Genomic DNA, 19,383 nt, shown 5'->3' on the forward strand with positions numbered 1-19,383 from the left:
TCATACACATGATTACACACACATAGGCCTATATTTAGTAAAAAGAGTCATAAATTCTGGCCCTTAATAGAGTCTTGGAATTTCAAATGACCATGATCGTGATGACAAATTTTAGGTTTGTCTTGCTTTGAAAAAAAATGAATTTCAATAATTTCAGTTTCTGGATACTTACAAATAGAGAAAAAACTCTTCACAAATATTTTCTTGGATCAAGAGAGCTTACCACCCTGTACACAGGATCCCATATTTCTGGCATCACACTTTGTCTCCACTCCCTGTTTCCCCAAGGACTTTGAAGGGACCATGTGGCTGAGGAATCAGACGTCTCTGGCAGACTTCATCCTTGAAGGGCTCTTCCATGACTCCCCGACGCACCTTTTCCTTTTCTGCCTGGACCATGGTGGTCTACTTTGTTGCACTGAGTGGCAACACTCTCACCATCCTCCTCATCTGTGTGGATCGTGGACTTCACACCCCCATGTACTTCCTGCTCAGCCAGCTCTCCTTCATAGACCTGATGCACATCTGCACAACCATCCTCAAGATGGCTACCAACTACCTGTCTGGCAGCAAGTCCATCTTCTTCCTGGGATGTGCCACCCAGCACTTTCTCTATTTGTCTCTGGGTGGTGCTGAGTGTCTTCTGCTAGCTCTCATGTCCTATGACAGGTATTTTGCCATCTGTCATCCTCTGCGTTACACTGTGCTCATGAGCAGAAAGGTGGCACTGATGATGGCCCTCACCTCATGGTTGGGGGCATCTCTGAACTCCCTAATTCACACAGTCATCTTGATGCACTTTCCCTTCTGTGGATCTCAAAAAATGTACCACTTCTCCTGTGAGTATCCAGCTGTTGTGAAGTTGGTATGTGGTGATGTCACCGTCTATGAGACCACAGTGTATATCTGTAGCATCGTGCTTCTCCTCCTCCCCATCATTCTGGTTTCTACATCCTATGGCTTCATCCTGCACAGTGTCACTGAGATGCGTTCAGCTGGGAGTAAAAGAAATGCTTTTGCCACTTGTAGCTCCCACTTCATTGTGGTCTTTCTCTGGTTTGGTGCCTGCATCTTCTCGTACATGAGGCCCAGGTCCCAGCGCACTCCACTGCAAGACAAAGTTGGTTCTGTGTTCTATAGCATCATTACTCCCACACTGAATCCTCTGATTTATACTCTCCGGAATAAGGATGTAGCTAAGGCTCTGAGGAGAGTGTTGAGGAGAGGTATTATAACCCAATGACTACACCTGTATTTGGCCCAAGTATAGAGCGTTATTATGGGTAAAACTCTAAGAATTTTCAAGATTCCAGATCCATGATGTACTTTGACTATCCAAAGAATAAAGTGGTTTATGTATACCTTCACTATTTTAACTGAGTTGCAGAAATTCAAGTAGCATTGTATATGTGTCTAAATCCTTCAGAGTATTATGGAAAAACCTTTACCAATCCCATTTAAAGTAGACATATGAAGTTAAGTGATACTCTAAAAATATTAAGATAAATATATAAAGACCTTTTCTATCATTATTTTTATGGAAAATACATATGTAAATCATGACAACAAAGACTATTTAGGGAGTATAAAATTAGAATGTGTTGATTAATATTAGAAACCTGTGAAATAAAGCGTGTTTTGAAAGAAAAAAGTTGATGATAAAGTATTTCTACTCAGATATTTTGAGTTACTGAATCAGTGTTTAAGAATTTATAAGGGCAGATATGAAGAGGTGAGGGTGCAGAGGTGGGTGGATAGAATTCCTCCAAAACCAGAGAGGCTGAGTTTTCATATCTGTCACACAGATGGTCACCTCCTTTCCATAAAACAACACATAATTCTTTGCACAGACAATGAACAAGCCCAGCAAAGGTCCAGCCTCCTAGTAACTCAAGAGCATCATCCACCCATAAATCTATTTTCAAGACCAATTTTTTATTTATAGAGAAAATCAATATGTCTTTTCTTCTGAGATACATCTTCTTTGAAGAACATAGCAGAGATTTTCAGGGAGATTTAGACTCTACTTTCCAGGCTCATCTCTTGACACAACCTTTAGAACAATGGGTTTTTCTGGTTGAAGAAATGGTTTCTTGCTTAATTTCAGAGGAATCTGCAAACATTAAGCAAGTATATTTAGATGTAGTAAATGAAACTCGAAAAACAGAAAGAATCAGAAAAAGTACATTTCAGACAATAAAGCTATACAAACAAGTAAAAAATACTTTCAGCCTCTTGTGTCTGGGATTCCTTAGCTACCTGATCTTTAATATCTTGTTTTTTATAAAGCCACAGATATAGAGCTCTAAAACTGAAGAAGCCTAACATTGCACAAGTGTCTCAAAAGAGAGTCTTTGAGTGAGCAGATACTTTTCTTTAAATAGGTTCCTCAACTAAATGTAACTACCCACAAGACCTTACTTTTTCATAAAGTGTCCTGACCTGTGTTTCCTTGCAAGGATGGAAGAAGAAGTTCTGCAGTAATCTGATAAGAGCAAGTTTCATGCTCATGAGAGCAAACCTCATGCCAATGCAGTTTCTGGATCCATTTCCAAAGGGCTTGTATATGTAAGGATTGATGTTCTCCTTGTTCTTCTTACTGAACCTAATTTCACAATAGTAGATGAAAATAAGTTATTGAGACATAAATCTATGAAACCTACATAATTGGGGTTGTCTCCTAAACATTCATAAGCAGCAAAGCACAGGATTCTTTTGTGGAATGGTCACTGAAATCCTTCTGTGACTTTTCTTATAAGAATTGAAACCTACAGAACTTTCATTCTCCTTACACTAGAGGAGCTCTCTGTCTTGTTAAGATGTGATGAATGCTATTTAAAAGAAAATATGTCTTTAAGTACTGAAATTATATTCAGGATTGTGATCCATACACACTCTTTAAAAAATTAGAAAATGAGCATATAAATGAAGCAAAGTGTGTTCCTACCATAACTTCCACTCCTGCATTTCATATTTTTATTGATGAAGGAGGAGAAAATTCTCCCACCATGATTACCTCTCTTCTCTATACTCCTTTTTATCTGGATCTTATTGTCTCCCTTCCTTCCTCTCTCCCTTCTTTTACACAATTCCTCTCTTCCTCTACCTCCTCCTCATTCATCTATTTTCTCCTTCTCCTTCTGTTTCTGCCTCTCTCTCCATAGAATATTATCATTGTCTTCTGAGTCTGTCTCATAAGTTTAGAAATAATATCTGGAATGTTGAACCCAGTTTGTATTTAAATTGAGCCCTAGTTTTTTGATTACTTTAAGGAGAAAGTGTTTATTTGGAGAAAGTGATAATGACATTGTGATTTTTTTTAATGTATTCTTATATATTTGAGAACATTTTGGCAAATTTATAGGTGATTATGAATCAAAGTAATATGGAATCTATTGGAGGGTTTGTGGTGTGTGGAGGTTCTGATGAGGTTGGTTGATAATTGTTTGAGCAGATGATGAGCAGATGCGGAAGCATGGAAAGCGTTTTCCAAACTACTGTCTGTAGATTATGCTTGTGTGTATGTCAAGAGTCCTCTATACCACACATATTTGTAATTTTCCTCATCCTGGTCTAGTCCCTGATGCACTTTAAGCATGTAGTATCTTATCATGCCTCAGTGAATCAAAGAGATGTGTAATCTCTGATTTTGTATCTGTGAAGTTCAAAAGTTGGAAGTGCTGAAATTGGAGGAAACTGGCATTGAGGAACTCATAACCAACAAGACAAGGTCACTCTAATCAAGAAGTGTAACATTAGGGGCCAAGAGTAGTCTTGATCCCATGCCACTGGACCCCCCAGACACTACCCTGAAAACTTTCTTTATTTTGCTCCTCAGTACAACAACAGGAAAACAGTAACTCTTTCCAGAGTGCAAACTGTGAGGTTGGATCAAAATTTTCAGAAGACCAAGGTCAAGGATCAAAATTTTCAGAAGACCAAGGTCAAGACATATTTAAGGATGAATATCTCAGGTGTCTTGGGGGCAGGTTACTTGGCTTTGAAAAAGTCATCAAATGTGGATAGTATGAAGAGCTGGCCCAGAACACTCCAGAGACAAAACTCTGAGGATCTGAGCTCTCTCCATCCTCAGTGAGGCTGCTTAAACTATCTGGGTGGGGGGTGGTTCTTAGGCCTTAACTTGTATTTAACAATTGTGCTGGAGGAACCAGGAAGCAATGTTTAATCAAGTGGAAGATAGCAGTGCTTCCTAAAGCTGGTAGAAAATTCAAGGAGCTATAGTGAACAGGACAAAAATCCTAAAATGATTAAAAAAGATAAGCATCTAAAATAAGAGACTGGTCAAGTGGCAGAAAGGTTTATAGATTACTGTTAAATAAAATAAAAAACAGTTTAACATCAAATGAAATGTGATAGCATTTCAGTCCTTAAAAACTACACATTTATATAAAAATTTCCATACTGAATTAATCACATTAATAATAGATAGGGCTTATCTTGATGTTCTAGGGCCTTAAATGGCTATAGTCATTTATTTTTTCTAATGTTTGTCTTCTAAAACAATTACCACTTTGTAAAAGACTTCTTAAAATTTTCTTAAAACAAGAAAATTTTAAAATCACATGTATGCCATCTGCACTAAAAGTCCTCAGAACATGTGTGAAACAGCCTCTTAAGGGTGGATTTTTTTCTCAGGAGCCCTGTACCTTTCAGGGTAGAACTTTTCAGGTTCTGGCCAGTTCGTGGAGTTTTGATGAAGACTATATGTTGGTATAGCCACGATTGTTCCTTTGGGAATGCGCACCCCATTGAGTTCAACATCTTTTTTACAGACTCTCACAATTCTCTCAATAATTGGATACAATCTGAGAGTTTCATTCACCACCATGTCCAGATACTTTATCTCAAATAGTACATCATATGTAACAGGTGCCTGACAAGAAAGAAATTTTTTGTAAATTAAGATTTGGAAATAACTTAAAACTTTGTTGACACAGTACACTGATGTTTTCAGAGCTCCTCAAATAACTCATATTGGTAAAATACCATAGCATTTGTAAAGTATTTAATAACCATCATAATTTTAGAACTGCCCAATAACACACTGAGATGCCCAGAGATTTTAACTCTCCTCTCCCCTCCAGGTGCCATTCACTCACCTTATTTGGCAAAGTCTCATCAATCTCCTGCTGAAGCTTCTTCTGGACATCAGGGTGGGTGGCCAGTAGATACATAATAAATGAAAGAGTGTTGCTAGTGGTGTCATACTCAGCCAAATTAAAGATAATAGACTGGGCTGCAATCTCCAGATCAGATAGACCTAAAAGGGGAGGAAAGACAATTTAGTCTAAGCATGTACATGCACACTTTACAGTTCACATGAACATAAATCAGAATGATGATCCAAAATCCAATGAGGAAAAACTGGAAGAGCAATTCATAATGTTCCTCATTCTGCCACCCCCCACCACGAACACAACTGGGTGATTTCAAGAGACAGTATGGATGTCAAACAAACAGTATTTTTCAACTGTGCCTTGCATATCATGAACGTTATTTAGCTATAAATAGTGGGTAGCACTCTTCCCCTGGGAAAAAAATAAACTTACTCTATCTAGAATGTAGTTTGAAGAACCTTGAAAGCATTTGCAATACTGGCATCTTTGCAGGGAAAATAAAGGCCATAATTGACAGAACTATACTGAGCCACAGAGAAATTTTTCTACACAAACTGTGGTCCATGGACCAGCAGCATCAAAAGCTTCAAGGAGCTTATTAGAAACACAGAGTTTCAAGCTACTAAACTGAAATCTGAACTTCCATGAGATGTAGTCAACTCTGTTCACAAACTAGCCTAAGAATCATCAGGTAATAGAAGACCTGGGGCACCAGTTTTCAAATTGGATGATCTCAGGGTGTGCAGAAACTATACAGAGAAAAATAACCCAGAAGAGTAGTGATTAACCAGAGCCTAATGAGTGGTATTAAAATCACACAAGAAAGAATGTGTTGATACAGGGCATTAGGCAGAAGCCATAGGATGATGGGGTTCAGTGAGTGAAATTAACATTGCTTATCAATCTTGGGCTGAATGTCATCTTTCTTAGTACACATCCCCTCTATTTGCTGAACTTCATAATCATCAAACAGCCTTTGTGATAGAAGGTGTTGTTTCTCTTGACTTTTCTCCTAAAATGTCACATTCAAGTATTCATCTCATTGATTGGAGAAATGATTAGGATTTGTTGATACTCAAATACCTGAACGAAATATGGTATACATTCCAACGATGTAATTCATAACAAAAAATAATACAAAAATACAAAATGAGTGTGAGAAAGATCTACATGGAATTCTAGCTTACAGAAGCTTTCTATGATGCTATTGTGGGAAAACTCAAACCAAATTTTCCCCACTACTGGCATAAACCCAATGATACTAAAATGAAATTGGAGTATAAACTTAAGTTACACTTAAGTTAGTGGTAGCCACTAACCATATGTGTCTATCTAAATTTAAATTTTAATGAATTAAATCTAAATAACAATAGAAAGTACACTTCTTCAGTAACATTACCTACATGCCAAAAGCTACATAGCCACGTATCCAGTGCTTACTGTATGAACAATACTTATATTTAGTACTTCATTCAACACAGAAAGTTGTAGTGGAATCAGGGAGAGGATTACTGTTTCAACCATGTATATGGACTCACATAGAAATATTTATATTGCTCAGTCTGCACTAATATATTTTATTTTCATATCTCTGTTCAGAGAAACGATCTCAAAGAAACTACAGTAGTAATGGTCACATTACACTTCCAGATTTTGGTTTCTAATACCATCTCTCACTTAAAAAAGCCAGGGCTTCTAGAAAAAATGGGTGATTCCAGGCCTGATCAAAGGATATAGACAAGGAACCTAGAGTTTCTTGCACCAGAAAGCAAGAATGTTCTCCCAAAACAATCTGAGAAAACATATGCAATACTGTGTATGTTTCTACAATGTGGATATATATCATTATATAGGAATCAAAACTGATAGAATGTACAAACTCAAGAACTCTTATGTTCACCTATGAACTTAGGGGTAAGGTGACTTATCTGTGATGGTTCATTGATTGTGGCAAATATATCATTTTGGTGAGGGACCTTTGTAATGGGGGAAACAGATGAATTTCGAGAAAAAAATGGATATGGGAAATTTCTATGCCTTCTTCTCAGTTTTGTTATGAACCTAAACTGCTATAAAATATAGTCAATTTTATCAATCAAAATATAAGATGAGGAAGAGAAGAGGGACGAGGAACAGAAAGAGAAGGGATAAGTTGTTAAAAGACTTAAGCCCAAGAGAATTTGACCATAAAAATAAAAAATGATAGCAAGAGAATAAATTCATAGTATATAACATCATACTGACATAAATAAGAATGGAACTCTCTGACAATCTAATACCAACTCATAAATGTACAGTAGACAATAGAATGATAAAGACAGCAGTTTGTAAACATCATAATTCAAATGCTTTATATCAAAAATCATTCATGTATGATAAAACTAGTTGGTGAAAGTATGCTGAGGAATAGGATATTTACACAGTATCGGAGGTTTCCCCCACAACATTCTTATGAATTACATGGGAAAAGTTAATCTTAATATCAGATGAAGCTAGTAAACACATTTTCACCCAGTACTGCCATTGACCCTCACCACTACTGGAACAGTGAACCTCCTGATTGGATGTACAAATGCAAATATCCAGGCAGAGGTTCTGATTCAGTGTATCTGAATGAGGCTTCAAATCATCATTTGTTCTGATGTTGATGGTAAAAAGACAACAGACTAACTTCATGACTGAAATGCTTTTTCCTAGTTTCCCTTCAATTTTTGAGCCTTGTTACATCTGTATGATTCTAGACAGTACATGTGGGCACCATTTGCAATATCCAAATGTGTATCTTCCTGCAATTTGGTGGAAATCTATTTTCTCTAGAAAATGTGTATATTTTCAGGATAATTTGCTTATTTGAATTTCCGTGTCAATGGACCATGAAACATTCTTGGTTACCTTGGTAGGGCTCCTTGTCTTGGGAATTCTGGGAATCAATCATTAACTGGAGAAAATCAATGCGGTTCTGGAATTAGAAATGGAAATGGGAATGACAAAATCAGTCATAAAGTCAGAAGTACATCTTGAATGTAGCATTTCACCTCCCTTCTTAGAATATGGGTCCTTTAAGTCCAGAAGTCTGGCTAGGGTTACACAACCCACAAGTGAAAAAAATATGCATGTATAAACCATGGAAAACAGGATATTTTCCTGAGAGAAATCCAGCTATGGTGTCCAATATCTGTTGGTCTTTGCTCCCCATAATGCTGAGTTTGTCTCCTTTTCCTGTCATACTTGCTTGACCAGGAAGTGGTCTTGGACTTCAATTCTTTTATTTTTCCTTAATTCTTATTCAATGACCACACTGAATACACTTGGTAGTTTCAAAGATGATTACTAGCTTTTGTTTGTGTATCATCAAATCCTCCACCCATTAGGTACATGATTCAATCTTCAGTCACACTTGGGGATGTCTGTCCTGCCTCCCTGACCTGGAGACATTCTTGTGCTGACCTCCAGGCAAAGCAGAAGGCAAACCTGGGTTATCATATTACCTTGATGGTAACTGAAGAGCACGGCCTGATTGTGGACAGGAAAAGACTCAGATTTAACATACACATACTTCACCAGGTGCCCAATAGGACCTTCCTTTGAAGAATGTGCCAATTAAGATGTAAAGGGCTTGGAATTGTAATGATTGTTCACCAGTTTAAGATTTGGGGAATACTTTTAACAGTAAAATCATTTTGAAATACGATTTTTATTTTGACAGTTTACTGAATGAGAGGGAAATGATAAGGTTTTTATTTGAATGATATTTTTTTTCAAGACATAACATCATGTCTATTATTGTATCAAAAATTTTCAATCTTACTCATTATCAGTTTGACTTTTTTAAATTTGATCTTCATTCTAACCAAAATGTAAAAATTCTCCAGTGCAAATCTTAAAGTATTCCATCAACTTTAAAAAATGTACAGAGAGGGACTGGGGAATGAAGCTCAGTGATTCAGTATTTGCCTAGCATACATGAGACCTTGGATTAAATCCCCAGCACCACTTACAAAATTACATGTACATTTGTATATGCACAAGTCAGATGTACACAGCAAATAAATGATCAAAAAGCGAACATTGTCATGTCACCACCACCAGGTTTTACCTTTTCTTTATTTTCTAGGGGTTTTTGTTTCACCTTCATTACAGAATTTTTAAAAAAATCCAGAGCACTTTTTGAAAACTTGTAGACATTTAATGCTTGAAACACTGGTCTAAGGAATGGAAATATCACTAGAAAAAAAGTGAAAGAAAAAATAAAGAGAAACCTTGATGAAAAGGCAACATCCCAGGAGCATTGATTATTTTATAAAAAATACAGAAGAGAAAAATCATCAGTTTCCTCCAGCAGAAGCCATTGCCTCTGTGGCCAGTACCTGGTGTCTGGTTCATGGCTGAGCAAGGGCATTTCATACATGGGGTTGCAGCCACCATAGCAGGAGATCAGTGGCCCCATCAATGCCACTGGACTGATAAAAGGAAGAGGATTAAATTCCCTGGCTCCTTACCCTTTTGTGTATTGGAATAGGGTCTCTGGGTAAAACAGTTTATACTCTGTGCTATAATTAATTATGCATTCAAGGAAAAGTAGGCAGGATAGGTACAAGTTGACCTATGTTTCTCAGCTGTCAAGAACTGAAACCAGAAATCAATAACAGATGGAAAATCAGGAAACTCAGACAAAAATACAAATTAACTATAAAACTTCCAGACACAACTGTCAAGCATGAAAGATGGAATCCAAAAGCAACTAGAAGTTGTTTTTTAGGTGAATTAAGGTGATGACATGTTATATCACACTTAGGAGAAGTAGCCAAAGCAGTGCTCATAAACATATAGCTACAGATGTATAGGTTTTATAAAAGATAGTTCTCAAGTCAATAGTCTAAGTTAAATCATAAAATGGTGAAAAGAGGAAATTAAACAAAAGGGAAGCATAAGAAAGAAAATCATAAAACTCAAGTTGAAACAAATGAAATAGAAAAGAAATAAAATCGACAAAAACAAAAGGTGTGTATATGTCACCTTACCCCTTTGAAAATGTCATAAAAATCACCAAACCATTAGCCAGATTGACCAAGAAATACAAAGGCATAACAGTTTCATATGATATTTCCTTCAATATGTACTAGAAATGGGCATCTGGATCAGAAGGTATATCTACTTTTATTTATTTTGGAGTCCTTCACACTCTTTTCCAGAATTGTGTACATTTCTACCTACAGTATGTAAGAGAATTTTTTCTCCACATCTAACTAGCATTTGTTATTTTTTCATTCATTCTTTCTTTTTTTGATAATGGTCATTCTAACCAGGGTGAGATGATGCCTTATTGTAGTTTTTATTTGCATTTCCCTTACACCAAGTGATATTGAATAGTTTTTTCATGTATTTTTAAGTCATTTTTTTTGAGAAATAACTATTTGGAGAATTTTTCTATATTTAAACTGGATTACTTGGGTATTTGGCCATTATGTTTTTAAAAATTTGTTATATTATGAAAATATATATCATTTATATATGTAATACTTTATAGATATATAAAACATATTTTATATTAATATATTTTTTCTATATGATTGGAACATCTGTACATCCAGATTTATTTCTATATTATTCTGAATACCTGATATGTGCATTAAATCTAGGTATCCATCAATGCATGGATAAAGAAAGTGATATATATATTTATTTATTATATATTATAATATAAAATTTATGTATTTATAATATATATTAAAATAAAAAATATATATACCCACACATACATATATGCCCAATGGAACATTCATCCATAAAGAAGAATGAAATTCTGTATTTTGTAGCTAAAAGTGGATGGAATTAGAGGACATTCAGCTTATGAACTAAACTAGACACATCAGTACAAGTACCACATGTTTTTTCTCATATGTGGAAGGTAAAAATATTTGACCTGAATGTATAATAGTGATTATTAAAGGTTGGAAAGGGCTATGGCAGAAGGTGGATAAAGAAAGGCTCTATTTCATTTGTGTATGCTGTGTATATGTGTTGAGACATCACATGGAACTCCATTTATTTGCATAACTCATACATGTTAATGAAAAAATAAAATAAATATTAAAAAAGAAATGAATAGCAAGAGAAATGAAAAAAGAATTTATTACTACCATTGGAGAAGGATTATGAAAGAATTCTAACAATTTGCTTGTTCACATATATTTGTGCAGAAAATCCTAAAAGACACAAACTACAGAAATTGATTGAGAAGTAAATATACAACATGAATAAACTTGTAAAATGTAACATGATTGCATTAGTAATAGAAAATTATTCACAAATACAAGCCCAGATCTTGATTGTTTTAATAGTAGATTCTACAAAATACAGAACTAATACCAATTTTTCAAAAACACTTCCAAAATTAAAAGAGCATTTCTGAATATACTCTAAAAGACCAGTATTACCCTAATACTAATACCAAGCAAAGACAACACAGGAAATGGTTGTGTAATACACCAAATCCATGAAATAAAAAAGTCAACACAGAGGATTATTTCAATTGATGCAGAAAAAAACATTTGATAAAATCAAAACCAACATTCCCCGTGGAAAAATAATTCTCAAAATCATTCTTTTGTGATAAAACCCTCAGCAAATTAGGACTAGGATGAAATTTTGTAAATCTGATAAATGATATCTATGAAAATTTGTAGCTTAATAATGTAATAGTTTTACCCCAAATCAAGAACATGACAAGCATTTCTCTCTCACCACTTCTCTTGGGATACTGTAAGTAATAAAAAGTTCACCAGCATTTTATGATACAAGATCAGTACACAAAAATAAACTGCATTTCTCTACACTGTGATAAGCAACCCAAAAGAAAAACTAAGAAATTAAAAAATAATTCTATATTCAATGACATTAAGAAGAATAAAATACATAGGAATCAATTTAACAAAGGTGCAAGACAAGCACAATAATAACTACAAAATATTGTTGAAATAAAAGAAAGAGGATCTACATGACTAGGAAAAACATCTCAGGTTTGTGGATCAGAAAACTTAATATTGTTTAAATGGCAATAGTACTGAAATTGATTTGCAGATTCTAATGTACTTTGTAACAGAATCTTAGCTGGCTCCTTTGAGGAATTGGCAAGTTGATTTAAAATTCACATAGAATTCAAAGGAACACAGAATAGCTAAAATAATGTTGAAAATGAGATTGAAGTTGTAGGACTCACATTTCTTGATTTAAAAACCCACTCCAAAGCAAAAATAAAATGTGGTCCTACAAGATGGGTAAACATATAGATAAATGGAATAGGATTTAGAGTCCAGAAATAAACCCACATGTCTATGGACCATGGAATTTTGAGAAAGGTGCCCTGGCCATTGAACAGGGCAGACACTCTTCAAAAAATGGTGCTGGAACAACTACATAGCCACATGCAAAAGAATAACATGTTGTCCTCACCTGGCCCTGAATGTTAAACTTAAATTAAAATCATTGGGCTACCTTAATATCAGAGCTAAACTACAATTTTTAGTAGTAAACAATAAAAAGTATGTAAGTCAATATGGTTTCAATCAATTCTTATATTTGATACTTGGAGCACAAACAATAAAAGAAAATGATTTAAATATTAAGTTTCCAAGACCTGTTCAGTTTCTAACATTTATATAAATGGCATCAAATTGCATGCATCTACTATCAATTGCTTTTCTTTTGTGAACACTACAGCTTTAATATTAATACATTTTAAGATTTTGAAATCCAGCTCATTCATTTTAATGGTTGGGATATGGAATACCTTCCATGATAGGAATAAACTGCAAAAAACTAAAAACTTTGTGCTTTAAAGGACACTATCAAGAAAGTAAATAGATATTTATAGAATAGGAAAAGCTTGTTTCAAATCATAATCTGATAAGAAACTGTGTAAGGAATATATGAAGAAGTATTTTTTCAAATAAATTATTTAGAAATTATTTTTTCTTTTATTTTAAATTTGTTCCAATTAGTTATACATGACAGTAGAATGTATTTTGACACATTGTACACAAATGGAGCACAAGATTTCCTTCCTCTGGTTGTACATAGTACAGAATCACACCAGTAAAATTCTTAAGCCTCAAAACAAAAATACAAATACTTCAGGTAATTGTGGGGAAAGATATGGATAGACATTCTTTAAAATAATGAATCTGAATTATCTTTCCTATGTACATAGATGAACACCTCATAGTGAATCTCCACATCATGTACCTCCACAAGCCTGCCATCCTAATTAGAATAAGGTATACTTTATGTTTTTATAAATATGTGATGTATATCTGAAAAGAACAAATAAAAAAGTGATTAACATTGCTTGTTATCAGTAACCAACAGGAAAATACAAATCAAATCCACATAAGTTGACATCTCACATCCACTACAATGTCTAAAATAAGAGATGGAAACAGGAAGTGTTAGAAAATAAGTGAAGTAATTGGAACCCTCATACACTTTTAGTAAGAATATTAAATGGTACAGCTATTATGGAAAACACTGACAGAAGTACTTTGTAAGGCAGCAATTTCACTCCTGAGTATATACTCAGATGAAATTGAAAACTAGAGTTCACAAACAAGTTGTCACACTAATGTTCATAATGGCACCATTCATAATAGCCAAAAGGTGGAAATAACATAAATGTCTATGAACTGATGAAAGGATAACTAAATTGTAGTATATCTATACAATGGTATATTATTTGGCCATAAACATGAAATACTGATATATATTTTACTTGGAAACAAAATACTAAATGATATCACCTTAAATCACAAAAGACCACATATTGTATGTCCCCATTTTTATAATGTATGCATCATATGCAAGGCTAAAGAAATAGAAAATACAGTAGTGTTTGTTTAGCATAAACCATTTTGAAAGCTGACAGTTAAAAGATAATGAGTTTTCTGAGTTTTGACAATGGTGAGGGCTGCACATATCATTTATCATCCTAAAAATTATGGAGTTTTACATTGTAAGGAATCATATAGTATGTAAATAATATCTTAATGAAGTTGTTATTTTAAAAGAAAAAAAAAAAGAAACGGTGATCCACATACTAATTATAAGAAAAATTTGATGGAAGACATCTGAACCAATGGCTTTCTTGGCTTTTTTCACAAATGGATCTTGTGCATTGTTGAGGGAATTGACATTAACTCCAAAAGATGTGCTAACGATCACGTCCATGCTGTAGCTCCCCAAAATTCTGAGTAGAAAAAGAAATGTAAAATTTCAATCTGTACTGCTTTACTCTCCTACTACACATGCTGGAAGAAGTGATATGAGCACATTCACAAACCGTCAGAAATATCTGTTGATCAAATGACTAGTCCATGCTCCTATCAAATGCCGTGAGGCAGCTGCCCCTGTGCCAGGGGAGTTAGGGATACCAGGGTAGTGAGCTCAAGGAGTTCAGTCACAGAGACAGACACCCATAATCAGATAAATTACCTCAGTGAGTGGAGCGCAGAAGATAAAAGATGATTAAGTATGGAGCTTCAGCAAAACCAAGGTGTTATAATTGACTCCTGGTAGGAGATCCAATATAGGTGACCTTGACCTAGGTCCTGCCTCAGCACAGTCTGTGCCCAGAGCTGATTCCTCTCTAGCACATCACATAAAAGCAACACCCTGTTCTGAGAGGCAGAAACATTGCCCCCCCTTCTCTGCACCCACTGCTACAGCTCCTGAGAGGTCCTGAACTTCAGGACCCAAAGTGGCCCCAAGGGCAGAATCTCACAAAAGGAAATGAGTAAGAATATCCTCAGTTAAAACATTGAAAATTTTCTCAAAATGTACTTGGATGATCTCACAACGTGGGGAACACATTCTCTCAGATTTCCCAAGACAGTATCTGCCGGGGTCCTGCCCTAGCGGGGTCCAGGGAGTCCTGAAGGATGAGTTGCGTCCGCGATAAGATGAGACAGGAGACCTTCCCTCGAGCAATATCTAGAGAGAGAGCTAAAGCAGCTTTCTCTGCGTCCCCTTTTATTACAATTTTTCTCATCATTATAGATTCACAATACGTCATTAATTATATAATTTAAAACTTTGCCAAGACATGACATTTCCTTAACCATGATTGAGGGTACATTAATTTACATTTTTCCAGGATATGACCTTCAGTTATATAATTATTAAAAGTACAGAATCATTAATAAAATATGTCACTAATTTACTTTTGCAGATTTTCCCAAGATTTACTATTTTTCCCAAGATATGTTATTTTCTTATTAACTAATGTCAAACTACGTAACCAGACTCTAAGTCTCCTAACCAATCATTAACCTAAAGTACACTTGTACTTTATTTTTAATCTAAAATGCCCATCTAAAAATGTCCCTTTAAATATTATATTTAAAATATCCTAAAGTTTATGAATTATCCTTAAAACATATCAAAAACCTATACAACTAAAGACTTAAGAATTTCTAAACTTAAGAATCTAAATAAAATAATATTTCTAACATTATTCTAAAACTGTGTCTTATAAATCTATTTTAATTAATTCCTAAATTTATTCTCATAAAACTGTTTGAGCTGCTTTCTCAAAGAGTTTCTTTGTTTCTCAGTCAAGGAGCACTAGTTCTCATGACCTTTCAGAAGATGATTGTTGTCTGTTATTAGGTTTGTCCACAATGTACTAAGATAGAAGAATAGCCTTCTACATTGTCCTTGATATGTTGGGTAGTAGGACACCCTCCAAGGCATGAACTACCTTTTATGTTCTAGCCATCTAAGATTTAATTTGTTTGGCATTTAACATACTCATGCCTCCTGTGAGAAGCATATGCATGAAAATGCAAAGTCCCAATTACATAAAAAAAAGGGTCTCATGGTTTCGGTTACCCACCAACCAGCATGGCTTTGCCAGCATTCATCCTCACTGTGACCCTGTCAAGACAGTGGGAGAGCGGCTTTTCCAACACTTTTTCTCACTGTGACCCTGTCAAGCAGTGAGTGGGGGGATCACCTTCACCAAGTATCAGTGGTTGTTCATGGGTCAAAATAACCCATTTTATATAACAAATGATATGGTAGTTGTAATCCATATCCTTTCAGGACCTTATCTCTGTTGAGACTGGAGGAACAAGTGGTGAGAATATTTCATATTTTGTATTTTGCTGATATTCTCAGTGCAACCATGAAGAGATTTGTTGTTCCATGGCCTGCATGGTATTTTTCTTTTTTAATTTTTTTTAAATATTTTTTTTTAGTTGTAGAGGACAGCATGCCTTTATTTTATCAGTTTATTTTTATGTGATGATGAGGATCAAACTCAGTGCCTTACACATGCTAGGCAAGTGTTCTGCCACTGAGCTACATCCCTAGCTCTGTGTTATATCTTTCTATCCCTGCTCAATAGGTACAAGAAACTTCCCCCCATCCAACATTCCCTAGGCTCTACCCTCAACTTCTGAGTGATTATGTTCTTCATTGTAAAATATGTGTTTTGACTTACATAATATCCACATTGACGATCAAGCAGATAAACTAATTCTGTTTTTGTACACAGATGTCCCAGCACCCTGCCTCATCCTAGGAGCCTCTCCTCCTTGTGTGGCCCATTGTGGTTGTGACAGCACACACTTACTTTTGTCTGGTCAGGGGGTAGCTCAACAGTCATAATTTCAGTTCCCTGGCAGGGTGCTGGAAGGTCTTAAAACAGCTCAGAACCACAGAGCTGCCTGCTACTTACTCTTTCACAGTGACAGGCTTGCCTTTCTTCACTTCCTGGCTCAGGTACTTCACCAATGCTTCTCCATATTGGTTAATGATGGGGATCTTCTAAGCACAAAACACAACTTCACCCACAGTTAGAGGAGAATCGAGTCCCCGAGGCTCTGGTTTTCCCAGGATTATAAAGTATGAGATATTTATAATGAATAAAATAATATCTCTTCTAGATATAAAGACAATAGGTCATTTGAAATTTTTAATTAGTTCTTTTTATTTATCCATAAGAATAAGTTTCATTTTGACATAATTATAAAAGCATGGAAAATAATTTGTTCTAACTCAGTCCCAATACTTCCCCTTTCTCTCCTCTCTTTCTTCCCTCTGTTCCCTTCCTTCTACTGTATTGATCTTTCTGATATTTACTTTTAGTTTTTTTAATTAGAAATTTCAAACTTAGTGAAATATTCTTTGGAAAACGATGATGTTCTCACACATGTCCTATCCCCAAATCCTTATTTAAGTTTTTAACTAAAGTCCTCTTAGTTTATTACCTCCTTGAGTTTCCCACTGGAGAACACTGGTGACAGCAAGACTCGAAATCTCTTCCACTCTTCATCCCTTGCTGCAAATAGAGCTTTTTGCATAAATCCCAATGGCAAAACTACCTGAAGTTCACACAAAAAAAGACATTTTGTATGAGGTATGTTTTGGAAGTCTCCACATTGTAGAGAACTTGTTAAACAGGCATCAGTTTTTTTAATCAGTTTTTTACTGAGTGTCTACTAGGGGGCTCTCCCTGTGTTAGATGCTCCATAAACTTTTATCCCAAATTCCTCTTCTCTTGTGAGGGTAGAGGGGGTACCCAGCCACCAGATGCATGTTCAGTATTTATATTACGGCTGCTGTGTAAATACAAAGACCCCTCATGGTAGGTAAACTGTTCTTCCAGGGTACAGAGAGCATTATGACCTAGGGCATCCTATACAGGCAGCACAGGAAAAAACTGATTGATGACAGTCATCCAGATAACCTTGGAAAACTAGGTTGCCTAGACCAGTTATGCTTTTCCATATATGTACAGCATAAATGTCTTGCAAGGGATGCCAGGATATAGCCACTTAAATATAGTATCTAATAACTTAAAATATTAGGAACTTCTTCTGAATTCTGAAAAAATTATGCAATTATATGGAAGCACTTTTGTTGAATCATCTCCCACTACACAAACATGGAGGGACAGAAGGAAAAGGAAAGATAATTATGTTTCCCAGCTTGAGACTGGCCTGTCAATCCAACCTGCTGGAAGCTGTCATTCAGCTTCCAACACTGTGTTTTATTTATAAAGGTACACATCCAGTTCTCATTCATGATGAAAGCTCAAAACACTAGGAAGAAAAAAAAAACTTCTTCAATCTGAAACAGACTCTATATACTAAAAAACCCAAAACCAACAACAAAACCTTAAGGTAACATAACATTTACTGGTGAAATGGTGAATCTATTCTCCTAAGTTCAGGAAGAATGTATAGTTTTCTACTTTTATCATTCTTATCCAATATTACTATACTCTAAATTTGTACTGGAGCAATGGGACAATGTTTTTAAAAAGGCATAAAAATTGCAAATGAAAGAACCTGAAGTGACCCTGTCTTCAGGGGACAAAATTATCAATGTGAAAAATCTCAAAGAATATTTTAAAACTTCTAGAACTAATAAATAGGTTCACCAAGGTTGTAAGATACAGTATTAACATGCAAAAACAAGCTATATAAAAACAAGGGAAATGTAAAAAAAAAAAACATTAAAAACACAATACTATTCACTGTCACTCCAAAGAAAATGAAACACATTAGGAACAGATATAAACACAAGTACAGGATTGCTATGCAGAAAAGTATAAAATGTTGATCAAAGATATTAAGGAAAATCTCAAGAAATGGAGAAGCATAACATGTATTGAAAGATTCAACCCAGAAAAGATACAGATTTTCTCCAAAGTAATCTATAGATTTGATTGAATTCTTATCAAAATCTCACCAAGTGGGTTTTTGCAGACAAACTTATTCTGAATTTGTATGAAAAATTAAAAAACCAACATAAATAAAGTGGGAGGCCTGGGGATGTGGCTCAAGCGGTAGTGCGCTTGCCTGACATGCATGCAGCCCAGATTTGATCCTCAGCACCACATACAAACATAACAGAAAATAAGGAGTTAAACAGTATGATAGTCTCTAATGCTAACTTAACACACCAGGAGACAGGAGTTTGAGAAGTCAGCTCAGCATTCTGAGGCTATGAATTCATCAGAAAAACCAACAAGCCAGAAGCAAAGACCAGTTCATTACAATAAAACCCACTGAGAGAGGCCACTAGTCTTCCCTGTTCTGATAATAATACTAGGGACTCCCCCAGATGAGGTGTCACATCTTTTTGAACTAAGGGGCAAATGCATGCATAGAAAAGTTAAGATGGTAACTTCTTTGTCTATATATATATATATATATATATATATATATACTTGTAGATGGAC

At 35.2% G+C, this 19,383-nt stretch overlaps 1 protein-coding gene and 1 pseudogene across 1 annotated transcript in view; one reads left to right on the forward strand and one right to left on the reverse strand.

Moving 5' to 3' along the window:
- On the forward strand, positions 1-1,753 carry LOC144373689 (olfactory receptor 2AE1-like; annotated as a pseudogene).
- The window catches only part of LOC144373691 (cytochrome P450 3A9-like), a 27,296-nt gene continuing 9,593 nt past the window's right edge, over positions 1,681-19,383 (reverse strand). The window contains exons 5-13 of the mRNA XM_078036724.1: positions 17,405-17,518; positions 16,873-16,961; positions 14,231-14,379; positions 9,235-9,362; positions 8,031-8,097; positions 5,121-5,281; positions 4,668-4,894; positions 2,443-2,605; positions 1,681-2,113 (exon numbers count right to left, since the gene is read on the reverse strand). Coding sequence (XP_077892850.1) covers positions 2,024-2,113; positions 2,443-2,605; positions 4,668-4,894; positions 5,121-5,281; positions 8,031-8,097; positions 9,235-9,362; positions 14,231-14,379; positions 16,873-16,961; positions 17,405-17,518 — 1,188 coding nt within the window. The 3' untranslated portion in view covers positions 1,681-2,023. The remainder of the gene's footprint in view (positions 2,114-2,442; positions 2,606-4,667; positions 4,895-5,120; positions 5,282-8,030; positions 8,098-9,234; positions 9,363-14,230; positions 14,380-16,872; positions 16,962-17,404; positions 17,519-19,383) is intronic.

The sequence above is a fragment of the Ictidomys tridecemlineatus genome, unplaced genomic scaffold, assembly GCF_052094955.1.
Source record: "Ictidomys tridecemlineatus isolate mIctTri1 unplaced genomic scaffold, mIctTri1.hap1 Scaffold_46, whole genome shotgun sequence".
NCBI classification, from domain to species: Eukaryota; Metazoa; Chordata; class Mammalia; order Rodentia; family Sciuridae; genus Ictidomys; species Ictidomys tridecemlineatus.